The sequence below is a fragment of the Harpia harpyja genome, chromosome 19 (assembly GCF_026419915.1).
Source record: "Harpia harpyja isolate bHarHar1 chromosome 19, bHarHar1 primary haplotype, whole genome shotgun sequence".
NCBI classification, from domain to species: domain Eukaryota; kingdom Metazoa; phylum Chordata; class Aves; order Accipitriformes; family Accipitridae; genus Harpia; species Harpia harpyja.
In genome coordinates, this window is record NC_068958.1 from 10,973,566 (window position 1) to 10,985,744 (window position 12,179).

The 12,179-nt window shown below is 47.7% G+C and overlaps 1 protein-coding gene across 14 annotated transcripts in view; it reads right to left on the reverse strand.

The window, feature by feature from the left end:
- Positions 1-12,179, reverse strand: part of EHMT1 (euchromatic histone lysine methyltransferase 1) — a 123,256-nt gene that overhangs the window by 56,082 nt on the left and 54,995 nt on the right. For 10 of the 14 annotated variants that reach the window (XM_052814703.1, XM_052814711.1, XM_052814708.1 and 7 more), the window contains exon 2: positions 6,833-6,920. The exons of 1 other annotated variant lie outside the window; for it this stretch is intronic. In XM_052814703.1, coding sequence (XP_052670663.1) covers positions 6,833-6,920 — 88 coding nt within the window. Of the gene's footprint in view, positions 1-355; positions 374-6,832; positions 6,921-9,975; positions 10,579-11,745; positions 11,881-12,179 lie in introns of those variants that run through there. 3 more of the 14 variants (XM_052814710.1, XM_052814705.1, XM_052814714.1) reach the window with 3 other exon arrangements.

Below are 12,179 nucleotides of genomic sequence, written 5' to 3' on the forward strand. Positions count from 1 at the left end.
TTCTCAGTACTAAACACAGTTATTCAAAATTGAATTAAAATTCCCATGAAGAGAACAGAATCTTAGGAAAGGAGGGGAGAAGCTAAGTCAGACAGGATGAGGACACTTCATCTAATTTTAGGTGTCTAAAAGGTATCTCAAACCCCAGGGTGCCCCTAAGCCACCGCTGCAACCAACGGAGAGGAGATGACAGCTCAGAAAGCACAGTCTGACTTTAGACATCTATCTTTGGATAAACTAATCACCGCCTGGACACGCCTACCACATTTAAGCAGAAATGAGCTGGACTAGTTCAGAATTAGAATGATAACTACAAAAAAAAACCCCACCCTAAATTAGGCAAAACAAAACCCACCTCTGCTCTCCCAGCTCAGACTCCTGCAATGCCGGTTCCTCTCCACTGCCTTTGCCTGTTGGGTTTCCAGCCCTTCCAGCAGCGCCAGACCTGGCTCCAGTCCTGCCCCAGAGCTTGCCAGAGCTCGGTTCAGCCTGCCAAAACCTGCCTGTGGGCAGAGCCTGTCTAACAGATGTGCTACGGTCCCCACCAGCCATCCCGGCCACAGCCAGAGGGAACCGAATCGCCTCTGCAGAGACCAAAGGGGATGAGTAGCCACCAGAAACTTTCCATATGCAGGCAGCCAGATGATCAGCTCAAAACTCTGTATTACTTTGAGAATGCTCTGAAAAAAAAATAAAGTCTTAAATATATTTTTTAAATTCAGATCTCACTGCTCAGTGAAACAAAGTAAGAAAAATATGCAAGCGTTACGAGCCCTTATACTCCAGGCCAAACTGCAATCATCACTAGGTCTGAGGAAAAAAAAAAAGAAAAAAGAAAAAAAGAAAAAAATATATCCTAAAAGCAGATGCACTATTACCTGATCTGGAACTTTTACACGTTTTTCTGAACATCTTTGTGCTGTGCACTGGTAGAGGCGAGACACCCAACTGCCGATGTCTTGCATGGTATTTTCCATGCATTTCGAGTGGTCCCAGCAGAGAGCACAGGGCAGCTCCATACATGCAGCTGAGCCACAAGGCTTTAGCTGCTGCAGGAGAAACATCAAACTCAGAACTAAGCAAAGACGGAGCTTAAATCAAAAGCTCACGATTTTGAACAGCAGTACAAGTACTGCGTATTTATATTTATACACACACACATTTCACAGATTTTTTACCTTAAGCACTTTGCAGATCATCTTTAAAACACCACAGATGCCCCAGTCATTTATTCAATACCCAACTGTCCTGCTGGATAAACTTTTAAAAGTGAGAAATGCACCTGCTTATAATCCTTGTGTTACAACAGTTCCATCCCCCCTTCCTCCTCAAAGTGAAAAAAAAGAAAATTGTAAAGCAGAGAGAAGCACAGCTGACATAAAAAGGATGACAAAGGGATGGGGGCTGAAACCATACAAATGAGGGAGAACTGGTGGCTGGAGATCCTGTATTAATTGGAAAGGAAAGCACTACTTCTATCATTAAAGCCAAAAAGCAGAGCATTTTGAAGCCAAAAAATGAAGAGAATTAAGTGTTTCAGGCCAAAGTTCCTCTCTGGGGTGAGTTATTGATGGTCTCTTCTTCCCCCCACCCCCTTTTAAATCCATGAAGGCGGGTGATATCCATCCAAGAGCCTGCCATGTATTTCCAAAACACAAATGCCACCCCTCCCAGTGCCCTGGAGCACTGTCACCCTGCAGCAGTGTCACTGCTTCCCATCTCCCATCAGACACGCCAAGAGTCAAAATAGGAAAAGAAAAGTAAAAGAAAAACAACTTCTGCTGTGAATGCTCAATACTGAGATTACAGAGGTTGGGTAAATGGGATTCAGCATCTTGCCGGTGGGCTGCCTGTGAATACTGGCAGTGACTCAAAGCACTTGAACAGCCTGCGTGAAGTTAATTCATTCCTTTGCCATGCGATCAGGTCCACGGTGTTACAGCACTGGCCACAAGGCCCCAAGCCCATCTGTGACCAAGGAATGCTCCTGCTCTGGGACTGCCAGGCTCTGAGCGCATTTCTGCTGCTGCAGCCTGTCTGCCACAGGGCACAGCCTCCCTGGAGCAGGGGTCTTGAACATGGGGAGCACCTGGGTGCACATCTGGGTGAACATCTAAAATACCTAAGCATCATTTTGCTCTGTCTCATCTCCTGGCTGTCAGTCTCAGCAGGGGATCCCATACTGAGTAAGTCAAGGCAAAGAGATTATTCTTTTTCTCCTTTTAAAGCAGCCATCTCTGCACCTGGGAATGCAAAGGTTGCAGCTGCTCAGTGGAAAGCAGCACTTTCCTCACTCACGGCAGCTTCCTATCTGCAGTAAGAGGGAGAAAAAGAAACAAACAAACAAAAAAACCCCCCAAAAAGAAAAAAGGTCCCTCCAGGAATTTAAAAGCCTGACACTCTCTAAAAGCAGTTTTAAGTTTATTTGAGAGCAAAGTGACTGTGCACGTGTCATCCAGCACTACGCTCCAGCACCGTGGCTCTTGTAAAACAGTTGCCTCAGGTGAAGTCTCAGAAACACTGAGGCTAGTGGAGAACTTGGTTACCAATTCCCCTTCCTGCTCCTTCGTACCGCTGCTTTAGTGGAACTTTCCATCTCTAGGGCTGGGGAATCAGAAAAGGAGCAGTTTGCTTTGAAAGGTCAAGCAAGATACAGCATGGAGTTAGGAGCTATGTACATTAGGAGGGGAACTGAAATCACTTGCAATTCTTGCAAAGACACCACTTTTTACTTAGTTTCTCTCTGAGTCAGACTAAAGACAATATGGCCTAATAAAACAGAGAGCAACTTTTTTCCACTTATCTCTTCCATATCCCTGCCCCTTTTCCCTCCCTGTCACACGGAAAGATGGACCTAAGCCCACTCCCACATATAAAACTGAACTGGAACATTTCCCCATGGACAACAAAACAGTTTCATCCCCAGTTTTTTTTCTATCTGTATTGAGAAATTTTACACAGAAGGGGACACTGAGCCTAGTGAGCAATTTACACGGGGCTTTACACAGGCTGGGACTCAACCCCAGAATTGGAAATGAAAGTGCTGGGAACACACAAAGATCTTGTTCCTACAGAACTATGTTAAATTTATAGTTCAATTATTTCTCTTTATCAGTGCCAGGATGAAGCCAGAAGAGGACATCCCAGCTGGTAACAACAGTGCATTTCTGCAATACCTTCTACTCAAGGAACAAAGAACAAAACACCATGACTGCCCACTCAAGGACCCCCTACCTCCAGGCTGCTCCCCAAGAGCACCCACCCAGCTCCCTGCCCCAGCCAGATGGCACCGACAACTCATCCCCTGGGGCAGCAGGTACTGCGTTGTCACAAATGACAGGCTAGCATGCTGAGGACAACCAAGAAAGGGGATGCGCTGCCTTAAAACAGCAGATTATAACTGGGGCAGCTCAGCTACTGCCCCACAGGAGTATGAGCCTTCCCTGCAACAGGAGATCTTCATGGAGATCTCCAACATGATGATCTTCATCAGTGGTGACACGAGACAGCAGTCACAGGCACTACTGCAGCAGTGCTGATGTGCCTTGCTTGGGGGACAGACCCCTAAATCTCATTCAAGGCTACAAGCTACCCAAATTTCCTGGCTCATCTTGGACACAGAGAAAGCACAAGTTTGTACGTAGAGGTGTAACTTGTAAAAGGCCATTCAGAGAGGCAGCAGCGGAGCTATGGTATGTGCTAACACAGTTCAAATGGGGATCTGATACTGACCTCAGCATCAGTACCCTTCTGAGACAAGGGGGAGTAAAAAGAGGGAAAAATACAGTAATCCACACTAAGTCTTTAGCCCAAACAGCACCTTTAGCCAGTCTTTGGATCTGCAAGTTCAAGCCTCTGAAAGTCTTAGATCCCACGTTCAATACTGACACATAACCTGCCAAGGGGATTTTCCCAAAGGGAACAAAATCCAGAACAGATCTAGTCTTACGTTGCAGGCCATGGCTCCCATCAAACACACGATCAGTCTGCTGCAGCAGCTCAGCCTAAACTAGAACCCAGAAGCACCAGCAGACTTGTGCGGATTCCCATTCTCACGCATCACAGAATCATAGAATTACGGAATGGTTTGGGTTGGAAGGGATCTTTAAAGGTCATCTAGTCCACTCCCCCTGGAATGAGCAGGGACATCTTCAACTAGATCAGCTTGCTCAGAGCCCTGTCCAACCTGACCTTGGATGTTTCCAGGGTTGGGGCATCTACCACCTCTCTGGGCGACCTCTGCCAGTGTTTCACCACTTTCATTGTAAAAAATTTCTTCCTTATATCTAGTTGATATCTATCCTCTTTTATTTTAAAACCATTACCTCTTGTCCTATCGCAACAGGCCATGCTAAAAAGTTTGTCCCCCTGATTCTTATAGGCCCCCTTTAAGTACTGGAAGGCTGCAGTAAGGTCTCCCCAGAGCCTTCTCTTCTCCAGGCTGAACAACCCCAACTCTCAGCCTGTTGTCACAGGATGGGTGTTCCAGCCCTCTGATCATCTTTGTGGCCCTCCTCTAGACCCACTCCAACAGGTCCATGTCCTTCTTATGTTGGGGACCCCAGATCTGGACACAGTACTGTAGGTGGGGTCTCACCAGAGCAGAGCAGAGCAGAGGGGCAGAATCCCCTCCCTCGACCTGCTGGTCACGCTTCTTTTGATGCAGCTCAGGATACGGTTGGCTTTCTGGGCTGTGAGCGCACATTGCCGGGTCATGTCCAGTTTTTCATCCACCAGTACCCCCAAGTCCCTCTCGGCAGGGCTGCTCTCAATCCCGTCATCCCCCAGCGTGTATTGATACTGGGGGTTGCCCCGACCCAGGTGCAGCACCCTGTATTTGGCCTTGTTGAACCTCATGAGGTTCACACAGGCCCACTTCTCGAGCTTGTCCAGGTCCCTCTGGATGGCATCCTGTCCCTCAGGTGTGTCAACTGCACCACTCAGCTTGGCGTCATCTGCAAATTTGCTAAGGGTGCACTTGATCCCACTGTCTATGTCACTGATGAAGATATTAAACAGTACTGGTCCCATCCTCCTCACTAAAGGAAAATGACTGTTCAAGTAAACTTGAAAAGAGAAATCTCAGACTTCAGGGTGCTTTCCCAGTCCACACATCCCAGCCCCATATGTTGCCACCCATCCCTGAGTCAGGAAACAGGGCTCAAAGAAACTATTTCATTCCATTATGCAAGTCTGCTGTAATGATTTCATGTTCACGCAACACTCAAAAATGTAAATTCTTTGCCAGCACTAAACACTGTTATTAACAGACTTTAGGGACATTAACTAAGTGAACTCCTATGACGATCACAGCTGGGTAACGAAGGTCAGCGAAGCACAATGCATATAGCACAATGACCACGCAAACCATTGTCTTTTACACACATGGTATGCTTGGGAAGAGAAGGATACAATCTGAACATTACCACAAGAATGGAGACTATGCAAGTCACATTTTAGGACCTTTCTTTTCCTAGTAACAGAACTGGACAATAAGCTGAAGCAGTTGGAATCTGAGCACCTCGTGAAGCCTTGAGACTGTTCCTGCACAGGGAGGGTTCTCAGCTTCCTTTTGATACACAGCGTTTGCTTTAAGTCAAAATCAGTCAAGACATACAAGGCACAGAAATGTCTCTCTTCCCTCCCTCCTTCTGGATTTTTACCTCCATAGACTTTTGACACTTACCTTAAGATCAATCAAGAACTAAATAAATTAGCTTTATAGTCCTGAGCCAAGCAAGACAAGGGATCAAAGCGAGAGTCTCCTCCCAGGGCAACGCAACCTCCTACTGACACCTCAGACTTCGTCTCTGGTGTGCCCAGACAGAGGTCCATACGCAACCAGCAGCAGCAGCAGCACTCACATGCTTCCAGTTAATATGCAAGCACCATGGCCACACCTGACAAAGCATTCAATATTTTGCCTGTTCTGAGCTTTACTTTCTAACTAGAGCAGCTTGACAAAATGTTATGCTGGACCAAAAAGAAAGAAAAAGCAATGCTGTACTCGCACACATCTGAATTAAGTCCAAAATTTTGGTTCTAGCTAAGACTAGGTATTTTGATGGGGCCAGTTCAGTGCTTTTCTAATGCTCTATTACGGAAAGGAGAACATCAAATCCCTGCAGAGCAATGAGAAGTAACTAGTCAAGGAATAATAAAGGCATGGAAAGAAGGCAGGGGGTGGGGAGATAAAGGGCAGTGGGGTTTTTTTTCCTAATCCCACTGACACATTTATTAAGCTCTCAGATTTGTGTGCATGCAACTCACAGACAACCATGCAGGAAAGACTTTGTCAAATTAATATGTGCGCCGCATCCTGCAAAGTAAGAGCAAGCAGAAACAATGCAGAAGCCACGAAGCATCCCACAACGGCACGAGGTGTGGAGTGTCTAACCCCACTGGCCATCCTGCAGCGATCGGTGCCTGTTCTGGAGCAACAGAGAAACTCACAGGAAAACAGAAAGTTAACTTTAATAGAGGGAGGAAAAGGGCTAGGTCATCATGTGGTGGGGATCAGAGTTCAGTTAAAACCAGTCACACTGAGGAGGTTCAAAGTAACTCCTTTGCGCTTCACAGCCACACCAAAGCAGAAGTGAAAATTAGATATCGTTCTTTAGGTGGGTGGCAATGGATAGACTGAAAAGCAAATTTACTTCTTCTGGGGAAGAGCCCTGCTCAGAATAAACACAGGAGAACAGAGCCACTCTGTTCATGGGAGCACACCTGAGACCCTTGGGGAACAGAGCACACCTCCAAGGCCCCAGTTTTGCTCCCATCACATGCTGACCTGACGAGCAAGGTCTGGCCCTCAACCAAGGCAGGTGCTCACCTTCCTCTTTGTTGTTGGTGATATCTTTCAGCAGCTCAGTCTTCATGCAGGCGTCTTTCCTTGTCTCTCCCTTACTCAGCACTGTTCGCTAGGGGTGGGGAGAGAAGGGATGGGGAGGGGGGGAAAAAGAAACATCATGGTTTAGCTCAATGTTCATACACACGTTGCACCTAAGAGAAGAGACAATCATGGACACATCCTGTTTACATCATGGGCAAACCTCGTTCTGCAAAATAACGCTGCCAGGAAACTGCCACCAAGGCACAGGTCAAAGATAAAAAACAGCAAGGGTGGCCCCAGCTGACAGCTCGTCTCGCCCAAGAAGCAGAGGGGCTTTGAGCTGTGCCCAGGGCTTCAACCTCACAGATCTTCAGTTAAGATGCAGCCAGTTTTTCTGAGTGTAACATGCTTTGGAATCCAGCTGAGTATGTCTGTACAGGAACAGATTAAAATTGTCATGAAATGTGTCTTGAGGAGGTGACCCTTATTCCCCCAAAACTTCTTAGGTTTTGGGTGGGGGGAAGCAGATCTATCAAACTTCTCATTACACATGATTTACCAACATTTATAGCCCAAGTACGCTTTTGGTGGTTTGGGGTTTGTTTTTTTTAGTTCATTCAAATGTAACTTACAAAATGCAAACCCTCGGTGAGCTACAGCTAACTCATCATTCATAACATCCATGTTTATTAAAGTTAATGAGCTCTATTTTTAATTCTATAGAAAGTAATTTTCCTTTTTTCCCCTCTTTTTTTTTTTAATTTTTTTGGAAAAAGGGAACACCTGCTCATCTTCTCTGCCTTTCACATGCCTGGAGTCACGTTGCTAGATCAGGTTTGCAGCCTTAATACCTTCTCTTTCTCTCTCTTTTTTTTTTTTAAGTGGCCAGGCAAAAAAAGGTAACAAAACAAAACAAAAAAAGGAAAAAAGTATTAAAAAAATCCCCAACACACACAGAAGAGAAGGGGTCCTTTGACGCAGCTCTGTGTTTAAGGAGACAAGCTGGTCTGAAAGGTAAAGATGGCGACTGCCTTGCAAAGCTACAAAGCGTGATCGGGGAGGCAGCGATGTCCGCCTTCGGGGCTGGGGCCAGGCCGGGTGAAGGGTTCACCACACGCTGCCTGCGTCGCAGGAGAAGAATAAGCCCAGGTCAAGCCAACTGTTGTAGGCCAGCACGGAGAGCAGATGGTGCCTGCAGCCATGCAAATCACAAGATTTAAAGCGCACTGAGTGATAAAGAAATAAAAAAAACAACCTGCCCATCTCCCATAAAGCAAGCAAAAGAGGTAAGTAGCACATGCGAAGCCTGGCATATCAGCTCCAAAACCATTTCCAGCAGCAGCTCGCCCTTCCCCACGCCACTTTCTGTCCGAAGCTAGCAGGGGAGATGAGCTTTGATGTTGCTATTACCAGCCACCCTGTGATTTTTGTTTCCATGTGAACTCAGCTGCAATGCCAGGTGCCCGCAGGTACTGCGGCGTGGGGTCTTCCTTCACCCCGATTTCAGCAGCCCCCCACCCCATGCAGCCAGCGAAGGGCTCATCCAGCACTGGGTCCCTGCCCCTTGGTGCCTGCAGGACCACCTGCCCTGCACCTAAATGCCACTATCTGCAAAGCAACACACAGCTGGCGGGAAGGAGGAAACTCAAGGGACACTGGCTGGGCACAGGTTCTTGGGAAAGCCTCCACCACCTGCCAGGCCCGCCTGCGCAGAGCTAAGGGCACCTTCAAGGATTGCTCCTCTATGGAGGAGGAAGGTGGTTGTGGGTGGCTGCCTGCCCCCGAGCGCAAGCAAACAGCAAACACGGCCACATCTAGATGCTCTCAGCAAGAGGGAACTCATGCTCCAAGTGCACCACCTTCAGATTTTCAGACACAGACCAAAAAGCAAGCTGTAAGGATTTGAAACCTCAGCTCAGTCAACCGATCAGATAGCCTGAAACAGAACATACCTCCAGCAGACACTGGCGATCAGCTTCCATCAAGAAATGATCAAAAAACACAGCCCAAAGTTTGAACACAGATCAGCTTTTTTTTATTTATTTGCTAAGCCAATAATATATATCCTTGCTGCAAACATCTGCTTGTAAACTCTACCCCTCCTCTAGCCGGACTCCTTGTAGACTGGGAATAACTTCATTTTTCTCATGGACTTACCCTGCTGCAAGACTAATGCAGAGAACTGCAGAGAGCCGGGGCTCAAGCGCAGCACCACAGCTCCCACCCATTGGAAGGGGCATCCAGGCCCTCACCACAGACACCAGCAGCAAATAAAGAGCCTCAGTCTGTCTAACAGGGACCAGCTTGTTTCCCCAACCTTTGTTGCAACAAGGAAAGGTCTTGATATTCCTGCAATTAAACTGACTCATACTGGAAGCCCCAGGATTTCCAGCAGGTCATTCTTAGCCATCCGATTCTAGGTTTTAATTATTTTACAAGCAGTACCCCCACTCCACAAATCATCCACACTCTCCCTTCCACAGAGGCATTGCTGTTACTCAGCCCATGACGCCTGAAGAAAAGCCACTGCAGGAACCCTGGAGTCAATCAGACCTCGGCAGCTAACAACCACCCTCTCTCTTCGCTGCGATTACCAGGAGCTCAGGGCTACTCCGGGTCCTGGCCAGCGGCAAGAGCTCTCAAAGCAGAATTTCCAACGCCAAGAGAGGCAAGAGAGAAACCATCACTTTTTCCCATGAGAGTAAAAAAGCTGAGTGCCAAGGCAAGGCTAACCAAGGCGGCACCTGACGGGCTCTCCTGGTTCCTATCTCAGAGACAAATCCCTTGCTAGCAGCGGCGGCAGCTTTACAACTTCCATGCCTTGCTCTGAAACAAACAAAAACTCAGCATCAAGGTAGAAAATAAAATAATAATTAAAAAAAGCCAACTGTGAATTTTGAAGCATTTTGATCAAAAGGAAGTTACAGGAAACCCCTGCAAAGCGCTCGAAGCCTCTTCCCCCCAGGCCAGCGCTCTCCCCTCCTTGCTCCATCACCACCCGGCAGATGCAGCAGCCGGCACCCAGCACCGAGGGGCACCCACCGGGCACCCCCCGCCAGCCGGGCAGCACTGCCCATTCATTCCCACCGGCCCACGGCTCCACCCAGCCAACTTAGCAGCAACTCCACCGCAAGTGTCAATACCTCCATTTTTGTGTGTGTGTTGGGTTATTTTTTTCCCTCCCCTCTCTCAAATTCAGAGCAAACTTCCCTTTCTGCTCACACTCCCCATGCCCCAATCCGTCGGCTCCCGATTGGCAGGGAAATCCTATACCCACCCTCCCCGCCGAGAAATGTCTGCTCTTGCAGCAGTCCCAACAAAAGCCAACTGCCAAGCACAGGCTGCTTCACAATAAAAGTCTCACTCGCTCCATTTTTTTTTTTTCCTTCCCCCCTTTCCCGCAGCCGTCCGCCTCCATTCCCTCGCCGACCCCGGACTGATTATTAACCTTCAGTGGCTGGAGAGCCTCCATAAAGAATACATGCCACCAGCAATGAAGCATTATCTCCACACAACATCCCCCCCCCTTTATTTTTAAGTTTCAAGGGGAAGAAAAAAATATTGCATCTTAAGAAAGACTGATTAGGTCTTTGAAAGGGCTTTAAAAGCCATGAGGATCCAAGGAGAAGAGCTAGTGCTGGTTTAGTTTTTCCCCTCCACCTCTGTTTACAAGAAAACAGGCTTCCTCTCCTCTGCGAGGTCTTTGGAGGGGATGGAAGACGGGTCAGACCAGCCAAGGAAAGGCTCTGCAGCATTTCCAAACAGACGACGACTAGAAACTACAGTGGTGCCTTTAAAACAAAAAAAAAGCCCACAAAAAAAAAAAAAAAGAAGAGAAAAAGAACAAAGCTGGGAACACAGAAAGAGCTTTCTCAGCCTCCTCCTTGGCATTTTCATCAGCCATCCGGGTGCCCTTTGCAAAGGTCCAAACAGGTTTTATAGGCAAAGACAATACATGCACAGCAAAACTCCAACATATTGCAGCTTACCAAGCCCAAGAGACCAGTGAGTTACATCATGAACCAGAGCTCTCTCCAGGCAGACCAGGAAGGAGCGGAGGTTGATGTGCTAAGATGTCTACCTTCACCAGGGTCTTTTTTTTTTTTTTTTTTTTGTCTTAAAAATCAACCATCTAGGAACCTGAGGCTTTGCAGCAGCATTATTCTGATCAGAGCCATGCAGCTAAAGTCGATCTGAAAGAGGGCTGGGAGCAGGAGGACCCCTCTGAAAGTCTGCTTGCTCCCATTCAGGGCAGCAGCTGCACCAACACATCTGCCTGCAGACCCGGCAGGACGGGCAGGACTGATCCTGCCCGGCCTGCAAAGCCTCCAGCTGGGAGGTGGACACCAACCCCTCAGAGGTGACACCACCAGGCACTGCTCCCCATGAGCGGTTGAGGCACATGTCCCAACGCCAGCTCCCCGGTGGAGCTGGGGCTCAGGCAAAGCTCTCGCCAGCCCTTCAGCAGGGCAGGATTTCACCTCCTGTGCAAGGCAGCAGTGAGGTTTGCAATACACACTGTAGCAAGGCAGAGAGGCAAAGCTCTCAATAAATGATGCAACCCCAGCAGCAGCAGATTCTCATTCACTCATTTTTTTCCTCCCTTTTTCTCCTGAAAAAAAACCACAACTCAAACCAACTTGCTTGTAATAACCTTTGCCTTAAAGAGAAGACAAACATTTTGTACTTAATTATATAGGAAGTAATGATTAAGAAAATGCTTGTAGAAAGAGAGTGTTTCTTTTGTAGGCACATGAAGGCTGCTCATTTCAGATCTCAGCACCGCTCAGGTCCTGCTGTGCATGGGCAAGGTCTGGGATCACTGCTCGTGGGGACGCTGACCACGGGCCTGTCATTAGAAGCAGCAGCAGCATTTGATCTGGGGAAGGAAGGAAACGTAACCACCAGCATACCTGGCCTACAAAGCAGTCACCAGTCTCAAAGCTCCTTTTTTTTTAGGTTAAGGCCACTTCCTTGTAAGCCTCATGCAATCATGTGAACATGGAATTTTATCTGTAGCTCACAACAAGCACTGCCCTCAGCCTGAAGTTTGTCCCCAAATCAAATTCTTTGCAATTCTTTTGTCTCCTGAATTCCTTTCAATCAGACTCTTCCTAAAAGAAAAGAAACACTTCCTTCTCGATCCCCATGTCCTCTCTCCTATTCCAGCCACACAAATCAACTCCCGAAACAGGGGGAAGGGTAGAAACGAGGCGCAAGTCCCTGCATGCAACAGCTGGGAACAAGGAGACACGTGCATGAAACACAACAGGACTTAAAATGACTTCTCGTAAGACAACGCGGTCCACAATGGCGTGCAGGCTTCAGGCAAGGGGGGTTTGCAGAG